General features: G+C 50.5%; 1 protein-coding gene across 1 annotated transcript; it reads left to right on the top strand.

Moving 5' to 3' along the window:
* The first annotated feature begins 2,233 nt into the window (after window positions 1-2,233).
* On the top strand, window positions 2,234-2,773 carry NEUROG1 (neurogenin 1). The gene has a single exon (XM_040602632.1). It carries the CDS (start codon window positions 2,234-2,236, stop codon window positions 2,771-2,773), a length of 540 nt encoding a protein of 179 aa, XP_040458566.1.
* The last annotated feature ends 10,626 nt before the right edge of the window (window positions 2,774-13,399 follow it).

Genomic DNA, 13,399 nt, shown 5'->3' with positions numbered 1-13,399 from the left:
ATGAATAAACTATTGACTGCTCAAAGACACCTAAACAAAAGACAGTAAAAGCGCTGCGGACAACACCGGAGTTTATATCACTATATACAAGGTGCACATTAACAAAAGTTTAACAATTTTTGCCATATGCTTCCGATAACCTTTAAATTTCCATCCCTCTGCCCTTCTCCTGGCTCACGCTGGAAGCTCCAGGGCCGAGCTCTGCCTGACAACGAGGCCTCTAATCGTGCTGTCACTTAAGGACATGAGTAACTCAGTGAAGTGGAACTACTTAGCGCAGAAAGTCACTTACGTATGCACGGGCCCTAAAAACATCAGCCTGATGGTAGGTCCGGTGATGGAGAGGGCTCAGTCCCTGTCGGAGCTCCGCTCCCCTGGCCTTGCGGGGTTATAGCGCGCATCCACCGTCTGTAGCCGTATGAAGATGTTAAAAAGCCAAAAGTGAGCCGATCCCGCAAGCTCAGCCACTGGAAAACTATTTCTAGTTTGAGACTCGTTAATATTCATCACCCAGGGCTTTTTGGATTGCTCACTTCTCTGGGTGATCTTTATGGCACAAAGGCGGCTGCTTGTGGCAGCGTGCTGGTGTCGGGATCATCTCAGAGCAAGGAGGGTGGGATGCAGGAGTAACTCTGACGGCAAACCCCTCTCTTGGGTTCAAGCAAGGGATGGTCGCTATGAACTTAAAATGGAGAGATAAAGCCAGCAACTTGCGCTCCCAATTTTCCCTGTTTATCAAAGGAGAAGATCACAGGCGGGGGAATGAATCCATGCTTCATGTAAGGGGAAGTCATGTAAGTCCACACGAGTTTAGGCACAGAAGTCTGAAACTGGCTCTCCATGGACGGTGAAACGGGAAACCTTCCCGAGAGGCAAGTACCTGGGTGCTGGCAGTAGGGCTTCCCCGCAGCACCCAGGGCAGGATGCAAAAAGCCAGATGTCAGAATTAAGAAAATTCTTAGCCACGTACAAACCTGTGGCTTCCCAAGGTGTTAAATGGGGGATACCTGGGCATTTAATGGGGATTAGCAGCACCGACTTTACCATAAAACCAGCACAGTTCTTTGTTTTTCTACAGGGACAAAGAAGAATCCTATATATACACTCACAGCCACTGAAGCGTACAAAATAAACATAATTTAGAATTTTTAACTTTCTGAACACCTGCAAAACCCTTTTCAAAGTGAAGCACACTAAAACCAAAGTGGATATTCCCCTCTGAAACGCAGGTGGGACCAGACCTGCTTTGCACTCAAGTCCCACTGTTCCAGAGGGTTCCACTTTGCCGGGCAGCATGCCGCAGGCCCACAAGGTGCACAGAAAACCTGCAGCAACCTTCCCCCGGGGTCTGGCAGGGCAAACCCCCACAGCCCACCCCTGGAGGCACCCACTAGCCCCCTGCTTCTGAACCCCACCGCTGAAACCCACCCGGGAGCCCGGTGACACCCCCACCCCCGCCTCGCTTTGTCCGGCGCTCCCCGCACACAGGGGACAAAAGCGCGGGGGGGGGGGGGGGGGGGGCTCCGTCCCCCCCTCCCCCGCGGGGGCGCGGCAGATGCGCGGCTGCCCGCGGTAATTGCGGGCACGCTCCGGAGGGCGCGGCGCACGGGGCCGACCTGCCGCCTCGGCGCGGCCCCGCGGGGCGGCCACGGGGCCATTGTCCGCCCGCCGCTATAAGTACGGGCGGCCGCGCCGTCGTGTGCCACAGCCGCCGCTCACACGAGCGGATCGCGGCCCGCAGCACTTCAAAGACAAGAGCGGTCGCGTGTCCCCCCGCCCCGCCTTTCCCCGCCGCTCGCTTGGGGTGGTTGGTGGTTTGGTTGGTTTTTTTTTTTCCTTTCCTTTTTTTTTTTTTTAGGTGGCTTTTTTTTTTGTCACCCCCTCACCCCCATCCGCGGAGGGCTCTCCGCACCGAAGTCCGCCCTGCCTCCCCCTCCAGCGGCAAGCTTTGCTTTTTCCCGTTATTATTTTTATACCGTTATTGCTTAACCGAGTCCCCGGGAGTGCCTTTCCATGTGAGTACGGGGCAGCCGGCACCTGCGCGGCGCAGCGCCGCCGTGCCAAGCACTCCCACACCTCCACCCCGCTTAGTTATTATTTTTCTTTTCCACTCTCTCACCCCCCACCCCCCCTACATCCCTTCCCCGGCCGCTTCGCACCTTTCCCCTCCGCTCCCCCCCCCCCCCCCCCCAGCCCGGGCCGCGCAGTGACGGCGGCTCCTTCTCTCCGCAGGATGCCCGCCGAGGCGGCCAGCAGCGGCGGCGGAGCGGAGCCGCCCGGCGCTCCGCGGGAACGGCGCAGGCGGCGCGGCCGTGCGCGGGCGCGCACCGAAGCGCTGCTGCACACGCTGAAGCGCAGCCGGCGGGTGAAGGCCAACGACCGGGAGCGGAACCGCATGCACCACCTCAACGCCGCCCTGGACGAGCTCCGCAGCGTCCTGCCCACCTTCCCCGACGACACCAAGCTCACCAAGATCGAGACCCTGCGCTTCGCTTACAACTACATCTGGGCCCTCTCCGAGACCCTCCGCCTGGCCGAGCAGTGCCTCCCGCCGCCCCCCACCTTCCGCGGGGCCGCCGCGCCCCCCAGCCCGGGCAGCGACGCCGGCTCTTGGCTGTCCAGCGCCTCCCCGTCCGCCCCCTCGCTCTGCGCCTCCGCCTCCGGCCCCAGCAGCCCCGCCACCTCCGAGGACTGCGCTTACGCGCCCGCCGACAGCCTGCGCAGCTTCCGCGGGCTGCCCGCCGCCGCGCCCCCGGGCGCGCCCTGCCGCTAGTGCGCGCCGCTCCGCTCCGCCCCGCCGCCGGTGCGCATCGCTCCGCGCCGCTCCGCGGGGCGCGCCCGGCTCTGCCCCAGGGCCGGGGGCGGGGGGGGGCGGGCTGCCTCCTCTCGTTGCACTTTTCAGCGCTCTCCCCCCCCGCCTCAGCCCCTTCCCCCCCCGACCCCCGCCTCGCCTCCCGTGCGACTCCAAAAACCGGGAAGAAAAGCGACAGATTTGCTGCCGCAGACGAGGTGAAAAGTCAATTTTACAATTTGTAGCTCTCCAGCGAAGAAAAACGAGCATGAAAATTTGGTTTGAACGCCCTGACAATGCCGTGAAAAGGCTTAGGGGGCCGATGCGGCCCGGGGCGCAGCACGGGGCTCAGCGCATCCCTCCTGCCCTGCTCCCGGGGCGGCTCAGCCCCTCCCGGGGTGGCCCCAGCACCGGCCCCGATGGGACCCTGCGCCCGACGGACAAGCGGGAGGCTCATGCATTATAGATGCTGACCCCCAGCGCGGCGGTCTTGCTTTAGAGCAGGAGCAGACACGGGGTATTCAGCCACTGGGCCAGAGAGCGGTTTAATTTATTCAAGATGTTCATTCATATGAAAATTGTATTTTTGTACATAAAGAGCTTTATTCTATTATTATGCCTCTTATCAAAGTGGGTTTGGTTTTTGTTTTGGCTTTTTTTTTTTTTTTTTTAAGAAATGGTACTTTACCCTGTAAATAAAAGTTTTAACGTTTTTACGGAATTTCAGCAGTGCCTCTGGAGTTTTGTTTCTTAAGCTGGGGGGGGTGTCGCACCTCAGAAGGAGTCCGGGGTGGAAAGGAAGGGTTCGCCCCAAGGCGACACTCAGCACGGGCCAGGCCGGTGCGTCTGACACCCACACCGGCCATGGCCACGGGCAGCTACCTGCAAACATCAGCTGGTCCCCCAGTCTCACAGAGAAGGGATTAGGAACCCGTGCGGAGATGCTGGAAGAGAGCAGGAGCAGAGCGATGCTCAGGGCTGTCCTTCTATGGGGAGCTTGAAAGTGTTGGGGTATTTGGGGCAAGGAGAGGGTGCTGCACCCCTGAACAGGGTACAGAACTCATAGCTTTGCCTGAACCTGCACTGTTGGGAGGACTTGGCTGTCATGAGCTGTCCCTCTTAGGTCAGGCGGTGGGATGGAGGCCCTCCCTGCTTGGTCCTGTGCAGGGAGAGGAGAAAGGGTGGCCAGAGGTGCACTGCATGGCCTTGGCACCAGCGCTGACACAGCTCGGGCTCTCAGCTAGAGACTGGGGGTGTCAAAAGGGGCCGTCACCTCCACAAAATGTGCTTCTCTGCTGGGAACCCCCAACCTTTCCTTTCTCCTGCATTTGCATGCGATGGGGGAGCCCTGTGACCCCCCAAACCCTACCTTGCTGAAGGGCTTCTACTCTCCAAGTCTCCATCCTCCCCCTCTTCAGCACCACTCAACACTCCCATATGGCACTAGGCACACAAACACCCTTTAAAAGCAACACTTTTATTCTCTTTGCCCTGTTTCATGGTGGGAACGAGGCAGCTCAGCCACGTTTCTCCAGCCATCTCCAAAATGTTGGTGAATCAGAGCCATATGGGCAGTTAACGGGGTGTTTGTGGGAAAAGGAGGTGGATTCCTGGATATCTGGTGTCGTACAAGCCCAAATAAGTCAGCTCCTACCCATCTGAGATGGGGTGGCCCAGTGTTAGTGGTATGAATTGGCTTTCAGTTTTATGTGCCTCAGTTTCCCATCTGTACAATTGGGGGGCCACCATCCCCTTACACCATCAGTGAATGTAATGATTTCATGAAGCAGAGCTTTCAGAGCACAGGACTGCTGTAAAAGCCCAAGAAGAAATTCAGTCCTCAGGACACTGATCATATACTGTGTCAGGGAAAAGGGGACGAACACTGAACACATCGGGCAAAACACTGAGAAGCTCTTCACCAGCAAAATCTCTGCCTAAAAGCCAACCCTCTCATGTCATGAGGAAGGTGGACATATTATCAAAAATATAATTTTTTATTTTTGATATATATCATATAATTGCCACAAAAAATTAGGAGAGGAGTTGAATTAAGTTTGCACAGACACCTCAGTGTCAGCATTTCCTCCTTTTTGAGTTTCCAAGTCTGCAATCTTTGTATTTCTTTAACATAGTTTTCATATGCTTGTCTGTACACGCACACACATCCACCTCTGTTTCTCAGTAAGTATAAATGCTGCAAAGGAAATGTTATTGTTCAGGGATCCTAATAGCAGCATAATACTTATATCAATTAAAGACACCATCCGCCAGTATAGGCCAGTTCCTTAATGATGTCCTGTTAAATAAAAGAGATTTGTGAAATCTAATTCTGGCAGTAACAGGTCTTGATCTGTGACGCAGTGAAGCTTTGCTTGCACCTGCCCTTGAAAGCCAGGAGGTTTTGTATGGAGTAGCCTCCAGGGGCTGAAATTTAGTACAGTCCATGGAGACGGAAGGTCATCTAAAGTCACTGGGTCCCAAGACACTGGACTTCAATCTCGAAGAAGGAAAAAAAAAAAAAAAAAAGCTCCACAAAACTTCAAAATATCTTCTATTCTTTTGTGTTTTCTTAGCTGCAAGCAGAGATCTGTGGACATTATGTGGTGTATAAAGAGCATACATCTACCAGGACACAGTGTATGATGTTAATGTTCCTAATGGGCAATGAAAGCTGCAAACTGCGTGAGGATACAATTAGATTCATACATTAACATGAGTCAGAGAACAGTTTTTCCCCCGAGCGGTGATAGGTTCAGACATAGTTGAACAAATCTGCCGCCGGGACAGATGGAATGCCTATATTCAGAGGCCGCAGGACCAACCTGCACTCCCATTTACAACAAGGGGGTTTGTATTTATTTTTATCAAAAAATGGTTTGGTGAATTGACAGGGAGCTGGAACAGGCTTCCCTGATTGCAAACAGGCGCCTTTTCTTAATTGCACTAAAATCATGTCCTTGCACTAGTACGGGGAGGGGGGGTGGGGGGGGGGGGGGGTGGGGGGGTTGGAAGAGGTGTATTAAATGCTGTCTGATTAAATCAATGGCAAATTCTTTGGAAATACCAGATAGTTACATGGTAAAAAATTCTGTAAACAGGCACTAATCTCCATCCCACTGAAACCAGCGGCAAGACCCTGACTTCAGAAACAACTGAAACAGCTTGATTTTGAATCTTGGCACATGCACGTACATTTTCTCATACGTCTGCTGATAGGTACTGGTAATCCTTTATCCTTGCTGGATCCAAACAGCCACCTCCAGGGCATGCAGGCATTAGAGACCCTCTGCCAGGAGGTTCCGCAAGCCCTTAGATCTCACTTAATTCCCCTTTAGTTAGGAAAGAAAGTCTGAGATGGCCCCATAGATAGGGCATCCCTGCTAGCTGGGAAATGTCCTTCCAGCACAGACTTTCTCAAAAGACAACTGAGATTATCCCACTTTCTCTCTGCTGAGATTTACCGTGGGGAAACAGTCCATTACCTACTACAAAATGCTCGTGTGCTTTGGTGACGGAGCGCACAACAGCCTCACAGCGCTGGGGCTACTCTGTTCCCAGCCTTTTCCAACTGCTCTGAAGTTCTAGAGAGTCTCTGTGAATTACCTGTGCTCAAAAAGTGAGCAAATAGCTGCAAACCCAAAATTCTGTACATGTTTTAGATAACAAGTATTTTCTGTGATTTCCGTGCCATGTGGTGCCCTACTTACTGTCATCCCTGCTGGGGTGAGGCTCAAACAATGCTTGGGGTTTAGTTATTAACAAGAGCATCCTCAGAAGGATTTTCATTACTGGGTGTCAATCTGGTGTAGATTTTGATTTAACTCTGTGCACGATCTGTAAAATACAGTCTGAGCTACTACCTGTGAGCACATGAAACTTAATACTATAATTACAGATCTCTGGAGCTCAAATGCTCCATTAAGACTGATTTGTATAGTATGTAGAGATTATCAGAACAGCGGCAGGTGAGAACTAATTTTCAGGAGCTTTTTTATTGGTGGCATATGCAATTAAAAGAAATCAGCTGGAGGAGCAGAGCTGCTAAGGACCAAGCAGATTTACTAACCATAATGTATGTGAATACTGCAGAATGGAGATGCCAAAATACCGCATAAAATACTCCCAGCTGATGCTTTGCCGAACTTTTACTTTTATAGTCTTCAAAGAACATTACTGAAGCATTTGTTAATCTAGATTAACAAATTAACTGAATTGTTAAAATTAGTTTTATACCTAGCAGCCCAGCAATAGCGCTCATGATCAACTAATCCCTTTTCTTTCTTCCTCCTCAACCAAAAGGTGCAATGGTCAATTTGAAAAAATACTGAAGATATCACAGATGCCATAGAGCCACGGTGAAGTAGCAGATCCTTTTAAAAGACCTGTGGGACCAGCCCTGTTATTAATCACCAGGGCAATGAGGAGTGTAAGGCTGAGGGTGAAATAGCTGTGCCCCCTGGAAATAGGGTTTTCCTCCCCGTTGCCTCTCTGCGGAGGTTGCTGTCCCCTCGGGAGAGATGGCAAAGGGTTCACGTGAGGCATTGCTGGTGCCGGATCAAGGCTCCGCAGGTCGAGCAACGCTCCGCTATTATCATTACTATTATTTTTCAGTTGTCAATCTTCCAGTTTAAGATCCACTGGACAAGAGTGAATAGACTTCCCAATGGATAACGCTCTTCTCTGCCAGCGTGGAAATGCTGATGGCACAGCACTCTTTGTTATTCAGGTCTCCCACTTCTGCATCTATTTGACTGTCCCTGCAGCAGCATCTGTTAGTACCTCCCATCTTGCTGTTCAAAAACCTTATGAAACTCTGATGGTTCAAAAAGGAAAGAGAAATATCGCATTAGAGAGGCTGGGACAGGGATGTCACCCTTTCCTGTGCCATGTGCCTGACACTGCAGGTGCAAGAAACAGTCCTCGCTCAGCTCCCACCCCATTTGTCTGACTTGTTGACGGACAGTAGGACTTGCAAAGGTCAATGGGATGGAGCACGCGGCGTACTTCTTCACAGAGTAAAAACTTGCTGAAGCCAGACTTTTAGAGAAGAGATTAGCTTTATTCTTTGGGTAATAGTGAATAAGGGTCCACATATGGGTTCTTGCGTGCACTGTGCCAATGGAAGCATTGACATCGAGTTCAGAAAGTGAGTTTTCTAATGCTGTAACTGGAAAGAAAACACTTGGAACATCTCACTGATGTCCCTGCTCTGAGCTCATTCCTTGCTTTCCGCCCAGGAGCTGCATTGTGCTTCAATGAAAGACCAGCCTGTGTCAGCACACGGTCTCCTTTCCCCTCTTGCTTCATGCCCATGAGATGTGCTTAATTACAAATTGAAGCATGTGAGGGGACTGATGCCTCTATTTCCTAAACAGGGATTTGGAAGAGTCCTCAGGACTTCACTGTCTCTTTCTTGGATTATTACATTCTACACATTCCAGGATAATCTTTTTTTAACCTAAAGATTTCACAAAATTGCCTTCTAGGAAGGCACTTAAAGCTGTCTAATGGCAGTCCAAGGTGATTAGGGACCATAATGGTTTGTTGCACAAATAATGGATTAAGTTCCATCTGTAGGAGTTAATAGGGCTTATTTCTACTAACAAACAATTTGTAGTGCTCCTCTCTGTATGGCAGATGTCAGCAATCCTTACAAAACCATACCCAGGAGTACCTGCAGCAGGACTGCCTACAGCATCTGGCATCTGCAGCCCTGTGCGAACCCAACAGGTCATCGCGCTTCTCCAGCTTGCAGGTCCCCATTGAGATGAGAAGCCTGAAGAAACATTTTCAAATATGAAAAATGCGTACACAAAATCCCATACCTAAGAAGGTGTTAGTCCACTTCTGATGGTGGCAGGGGAGGGGACATATATAGCCCAAGGGACACCGTGGACTCAGTAGGTTGTCCCTGAGCTTGGTCCCTGTCTTGGTCCCATGGGGACCAAGAGATTAAGGAGTCCTTGATGAAAGCTTTGGTTTAGATAAATGAGGCCAAACAGAGAAGGCAAATGTTAAAAAGCAAAGGAAGGAAGACAAAATTCCCAGCTTTCATATTCATGTTGGACTCCCCATGCTGGCCTTCAGGATAATGTACTGAAAAGAGAGTCTCAAAGGCAGGATCAGAAAGAATGGACTAGTGACAGGTAAAAGTTGAACAAACTGCACTAAACAGTCCTTTCCCACCTGAATTTCTCCTTAGAAATATTCACTTTTGAGAAAGCAAATGTCCTCCTTGGCAAGGCTGCTCTACTTGTGGAAAAACAGCACATGGCCTTAGGATGTAATCTTAACATGGACCAGAAAAAGCATCTCTTCTTCACCCGTGATTTTCCAGTTTGATCTCTGGGATTCATGAGAAATAGGCAATATTTCTAGATTATTTTGCCCAGAACACAGGAAAGCTAGAGACCTTACCAGTAAAGACCAGCAGCTATATGCAGCTGAGTCAGTCCCTCCCTCCAAAGCCTAAGTAACGTGATTCAATTTTTAATTTTTTTACTTGGCTGTCCCTAGCTATAAATGCACAAGTTGTTTCTCTAGTTCACTGGTAGGAGTATTCAAACCGAGAGGATTTAACTCCTGAGATAAAAGAATATGGCTTTTTTTTTTCCTTCCTATTTGAGTACCATCTCTCCTGCAGCAAGTCTTTTGTAATCTGAAAGGAGAACCTTTCCTGTCACAACATCAGTAATGGATATTGCTCTCTCAATTACCCCTTGCTTCGCCAGGAGAGCAACTGATGCGCATCGTGTTTATCCAGCTCACTGAAGTGTTTTCATTATCTAAGAAAAGAGGTTAATTAGTATTTAATCAATCTTTTCACAGGGTACAGTTTCCTCCTCTCCTATTTGCAATCCAAAAAGATGTCAGCTTCCAAAGCCATAATGCTCTCTTGATAAATCAAGTGGCAGCTAATGAGGTCTGTGGTCCCAGGGAAGAAGGGTCTGGGCTACCTGACCTGTCGTGGCTGTCACCGGCATGGCTGTCACCTGCGCCACTCTCCTGGGAAGCACTTGTTGGGATGCCGGGAGATGCACGGAGCCATATGGGATGCAGGGAAGGGAACTGTCAGCTGAGGGAAGGTGGTGGCAGCTGTGCACAGCCCAGATTGGGGTGTGGGTGTGTGCGTGTGTCCAGTGCATGCTTCACGCTAACCAAGCTCGGAGGAGCCACGAGATAAATCTCACAGAAACTCTACCCTCCGGGAAGAAACAGATGGGATTTCTTTCTTTCTTTTTTTTTTTTTAAAGTGTATTTAAAGATAACTTAGCAGCCACCCTTGCACCTGTACAGGGCTGAACTTCAGAGGTAAGAGACACTAACAACGCTTGGTGCCGAAAGTTATGGATAATAAAAGCATTATCCTATTTCAGAGAAACGTATGTAGAGGAATGGAGTTTCCTTCATTAGGCAGTAGGCGAGTTTTTTGTTCTTCCCTGAAAAATGCCAGGAGCAAAACCAGACCTCTTTCTCTCACTGTTTCCACTACATTGGTCCTGCCGGCTGCAGCTCCGCAGAGCTCTGCTGAAGCTAAACTGTGGCTGAGACAAACACCCATCAAAGCAAAAGAAACTTAATTTTGGCCAGTCTCAGAGAGGACCTTGGGTGAGATACCGGTCCAGGACAGCTGTTCCAGCCACTCAACCTTCCCATCTTAAAAAGGGCCCGGCAGCACTCGTAGTATTATTTTTTCTGAGATATTTAAGCAAAGTGGTCCGTGCATCCATATGCTCAACCCATTTGGGCTACTGGGCTATTCTCTCCGTAGCCTCTGCTGCTGACAATGAGCGGCTGAGCCACATGCCCTGTGGTAGCCACGCTCTGGATTTCTTTCCCTGACTTTGGGAAATTCATTGTCTTTAGCATCGTCTGTAGGTTCAAAGTCCGCTTTCACTCCACAGGGCGCCCTTTCTAGGTTCATAAAGCTACGTTCAGAAATCTTTGGGCAGACCCAAAGCTGACAAAAGTGTCATTAAATAATGCTGCCAATGAATGAAGCTACCAAAGAAGACATAGTCCAGTTTGCATCTCAGTTACAAGAAGAAAGTGCAATGACAGAGTGAGTAATTGGCTAATTGTCTATACGAGCTCTATTTTAACAGTGCAGTCGTGCGATCGCACCATCTGGGGGGAGCTTGGGGAGGGAGCCCCAGCACACACAAAGCCAGCGTGCGTTTCTCGACACGCAGGCCAGGCAACTGCCTCCTTCCCAGGCAGGCAGTGGGAGCAGCAGCCCCCCGAGACCCCCAAATACAGGCTGAGATGCTGAACCTCTGCGGACAATGAAAGGTGGGGGGGTTTGCCAAGCAATTGCTGTATTTTTTGGAGTGCACGCTGAAGCCCACCTGAGTTGCACAGCACAGTAACCTGAGTGGCAGCGAACGGTGGTATCTGGTTGATTGCACGGCTCTTAATAAGCACAATTAGGTGGGAGATGTTGGATGGGTGGTAGGTGCAAGAGCCAGCATCCCCGGCCCAGGCTTGCGCGAGGTGGCGAGGGTGCTGGCTGCGGTCGGGGAGCTTGGCGCAGGGGTGTGCTTTCTGGGACGCTCAGAAATGATGGCATTTCCCCCTCCTTGTCTTGAAAAAGCTGAATTACTGCCTTTGAGTCCCCGTCTATTTTCCTCCAAAGTTACCATGAAGCAAAAAAGTATAAATCACACTTTTAAGTGGGCCTGGCACTCGGCTCACAAGAAGAAGAAGAAGGGGGGGGAGAAAAAAAAAAAAAAAGGGGTAATGCCATAATGTAAAATAGTTAAAAGCTTATTAGAGCCGTTCAGGGCAGTATGATTTCCACTTTGTTTCAGAACACCCCAAGCCCATCCTTTCATGCTATTGTGAAGGCAGCAATTCAAATCTCCCTTTGTCAGTATGAATGGCCCCTCTTAAAGCTCTTTTATGCCAACATATTCCCTACAGGCATATGCCCTTTAGCTCTATTACTGATTTACCCAAGTATTCAGCCCATACCTTCTGCTTTTCTTTTTCACTTACTGAAGTTCCACATGACACGAGCTGCAGCCTCTGCTTTGGTGCCTGCCCCGCACCCCGGCCCCAGCCGGGATGCTGCTGTCTCTGCCACTATCTCTCTCACCGGGAAAAGCCAGGCAAAAAAACTGAGAGGAGACTTTTCAAATGATTGATTTTTCCTCCCCCACCCCACCCCTCCTTCTACCTCTTCCCCTTCTTTCCATCCCCCCACCCCAGCCACAGGGGAAAAAGAGCCTTGCAGGCTTTGAGGGGGGAAAATGCGAGTGTAAAAAACGCAAGTGGGCCTATTACCTCTACTTACCCTAATTAGACTTGCTTTGAAGGGCTATTCAGAGATTTTGAAAGGCTGTCCTCTCCCTGTATCTCATTGTGCAATGTTTGCAGAGACATTTGCATCTGTTTGTGCTTCTGAAAATAGCAATGGATGCTTTCAAGAAAGCAAAGCCACCTCCAAGCCCCTTGCACCAAGCCAAGGGCCGCAGCAGCCGAGGTATGTGCGGCCAGTGCCGGGCGGGGGGACACCCCAGTTTCAAGGGTTTCAGGGTTCTCCACCGCTCCCCATTTAAACAATTCCCTTTAACAATGCAATTTTAGGCAGAAAATCTGCTAACTAGATTAAATGCAGATGACACAAGAGGCAGAAACGGGGGAAACAAAAAAATCAACGCTAAAATAAATGGTAGGCATCCTAACAGGATAGAAAGTGTGAAATCCATGCAGAGCTAGAGAGAATAGCTGGCAGCACAGCCCGGGCTTTCATACGCATATGGCCTTGACCATTTGACTCTGGGCCCATTGAGGTGATCAGCTGGAGACGTGAAGGGGCATCTCTGGCAACACACACGTCCCGCTCGCTCCTTGAAGAAAGCCCCCCGAAAGAAAGCTGCGTAAAGGTGATTGATAGTAAACATTTTGTAATTTGGAGGGATTAAATTTGCGGGATGATCTTGATCAGGTTCTCAAGGCATTGCCAGAATGCAATTACATTAGAATAGCCGCTGCTGGATCGCTGCTGGCAAAGCCACAATATCCGCCAAAGAAAGGGGGTGTGAATGGGACAAAAGGGTTAATTTGAATACGTGCTGAAAAGACTGGAGGTGGACAAGGAGCTCTGCAAGGACTTCATCAGGAGCCATGGGCAGAAGGAGACGGTTTTGCAAATACAGAGGGCGAGCGGAGAGGATGTTTGTAAAGCACACTTGGAAAGGGACGGGGAGGGGGGGAGAAAAAAAGAGCCCCACAAAGCTCAAACCGCTTCTTTCTTACATTGCCCTTGGCTACGCTCAGAGGAGCACTTTAGATGGATTAATCACAGGGAAAAACAATGGGATAAAAGTCGTCTTCCCCTCCGTCTGTCCTGCGCCGCAGAGGGCTGCGCTGCGCTCCCCGGCCGCCTGCGGCCAGCGCCGGGTTCTGCCCCGGCGGGGACCCAGCCGGCCGCGGCCACCGGCGGGTCCCCGTGTCCCGGGGCTGCCGGTCCCCCGCTCCTCAGGAGGGACACCCGGTTGAGTTTGTGCTATCAGCAGGTTGAAGATTTTATCAGGTTACTCCTCCAAAAATGCTTAGCAGGAATTAAGCATGCAAATCCACTCGTAGCTCTGGGGACAATAC

This window comes from Falco naumanni, chromosome 8, assembly GCF_017639655.2.
Source record: "Falco naumanni isolate bFalNau1 chromosome 8, bFalNau1.pat, whole genome shotgun sequence".
Taxonomy (NCBI): domain Eukaryota; kingdom Metazoa; phylum Chordata; class Aves; order Falconiformes; family Falconidae; genus Falco; species Falco naumanni.
This window is presented reverse-complemented; position numbering and strand designations above follow the sequence as displayed.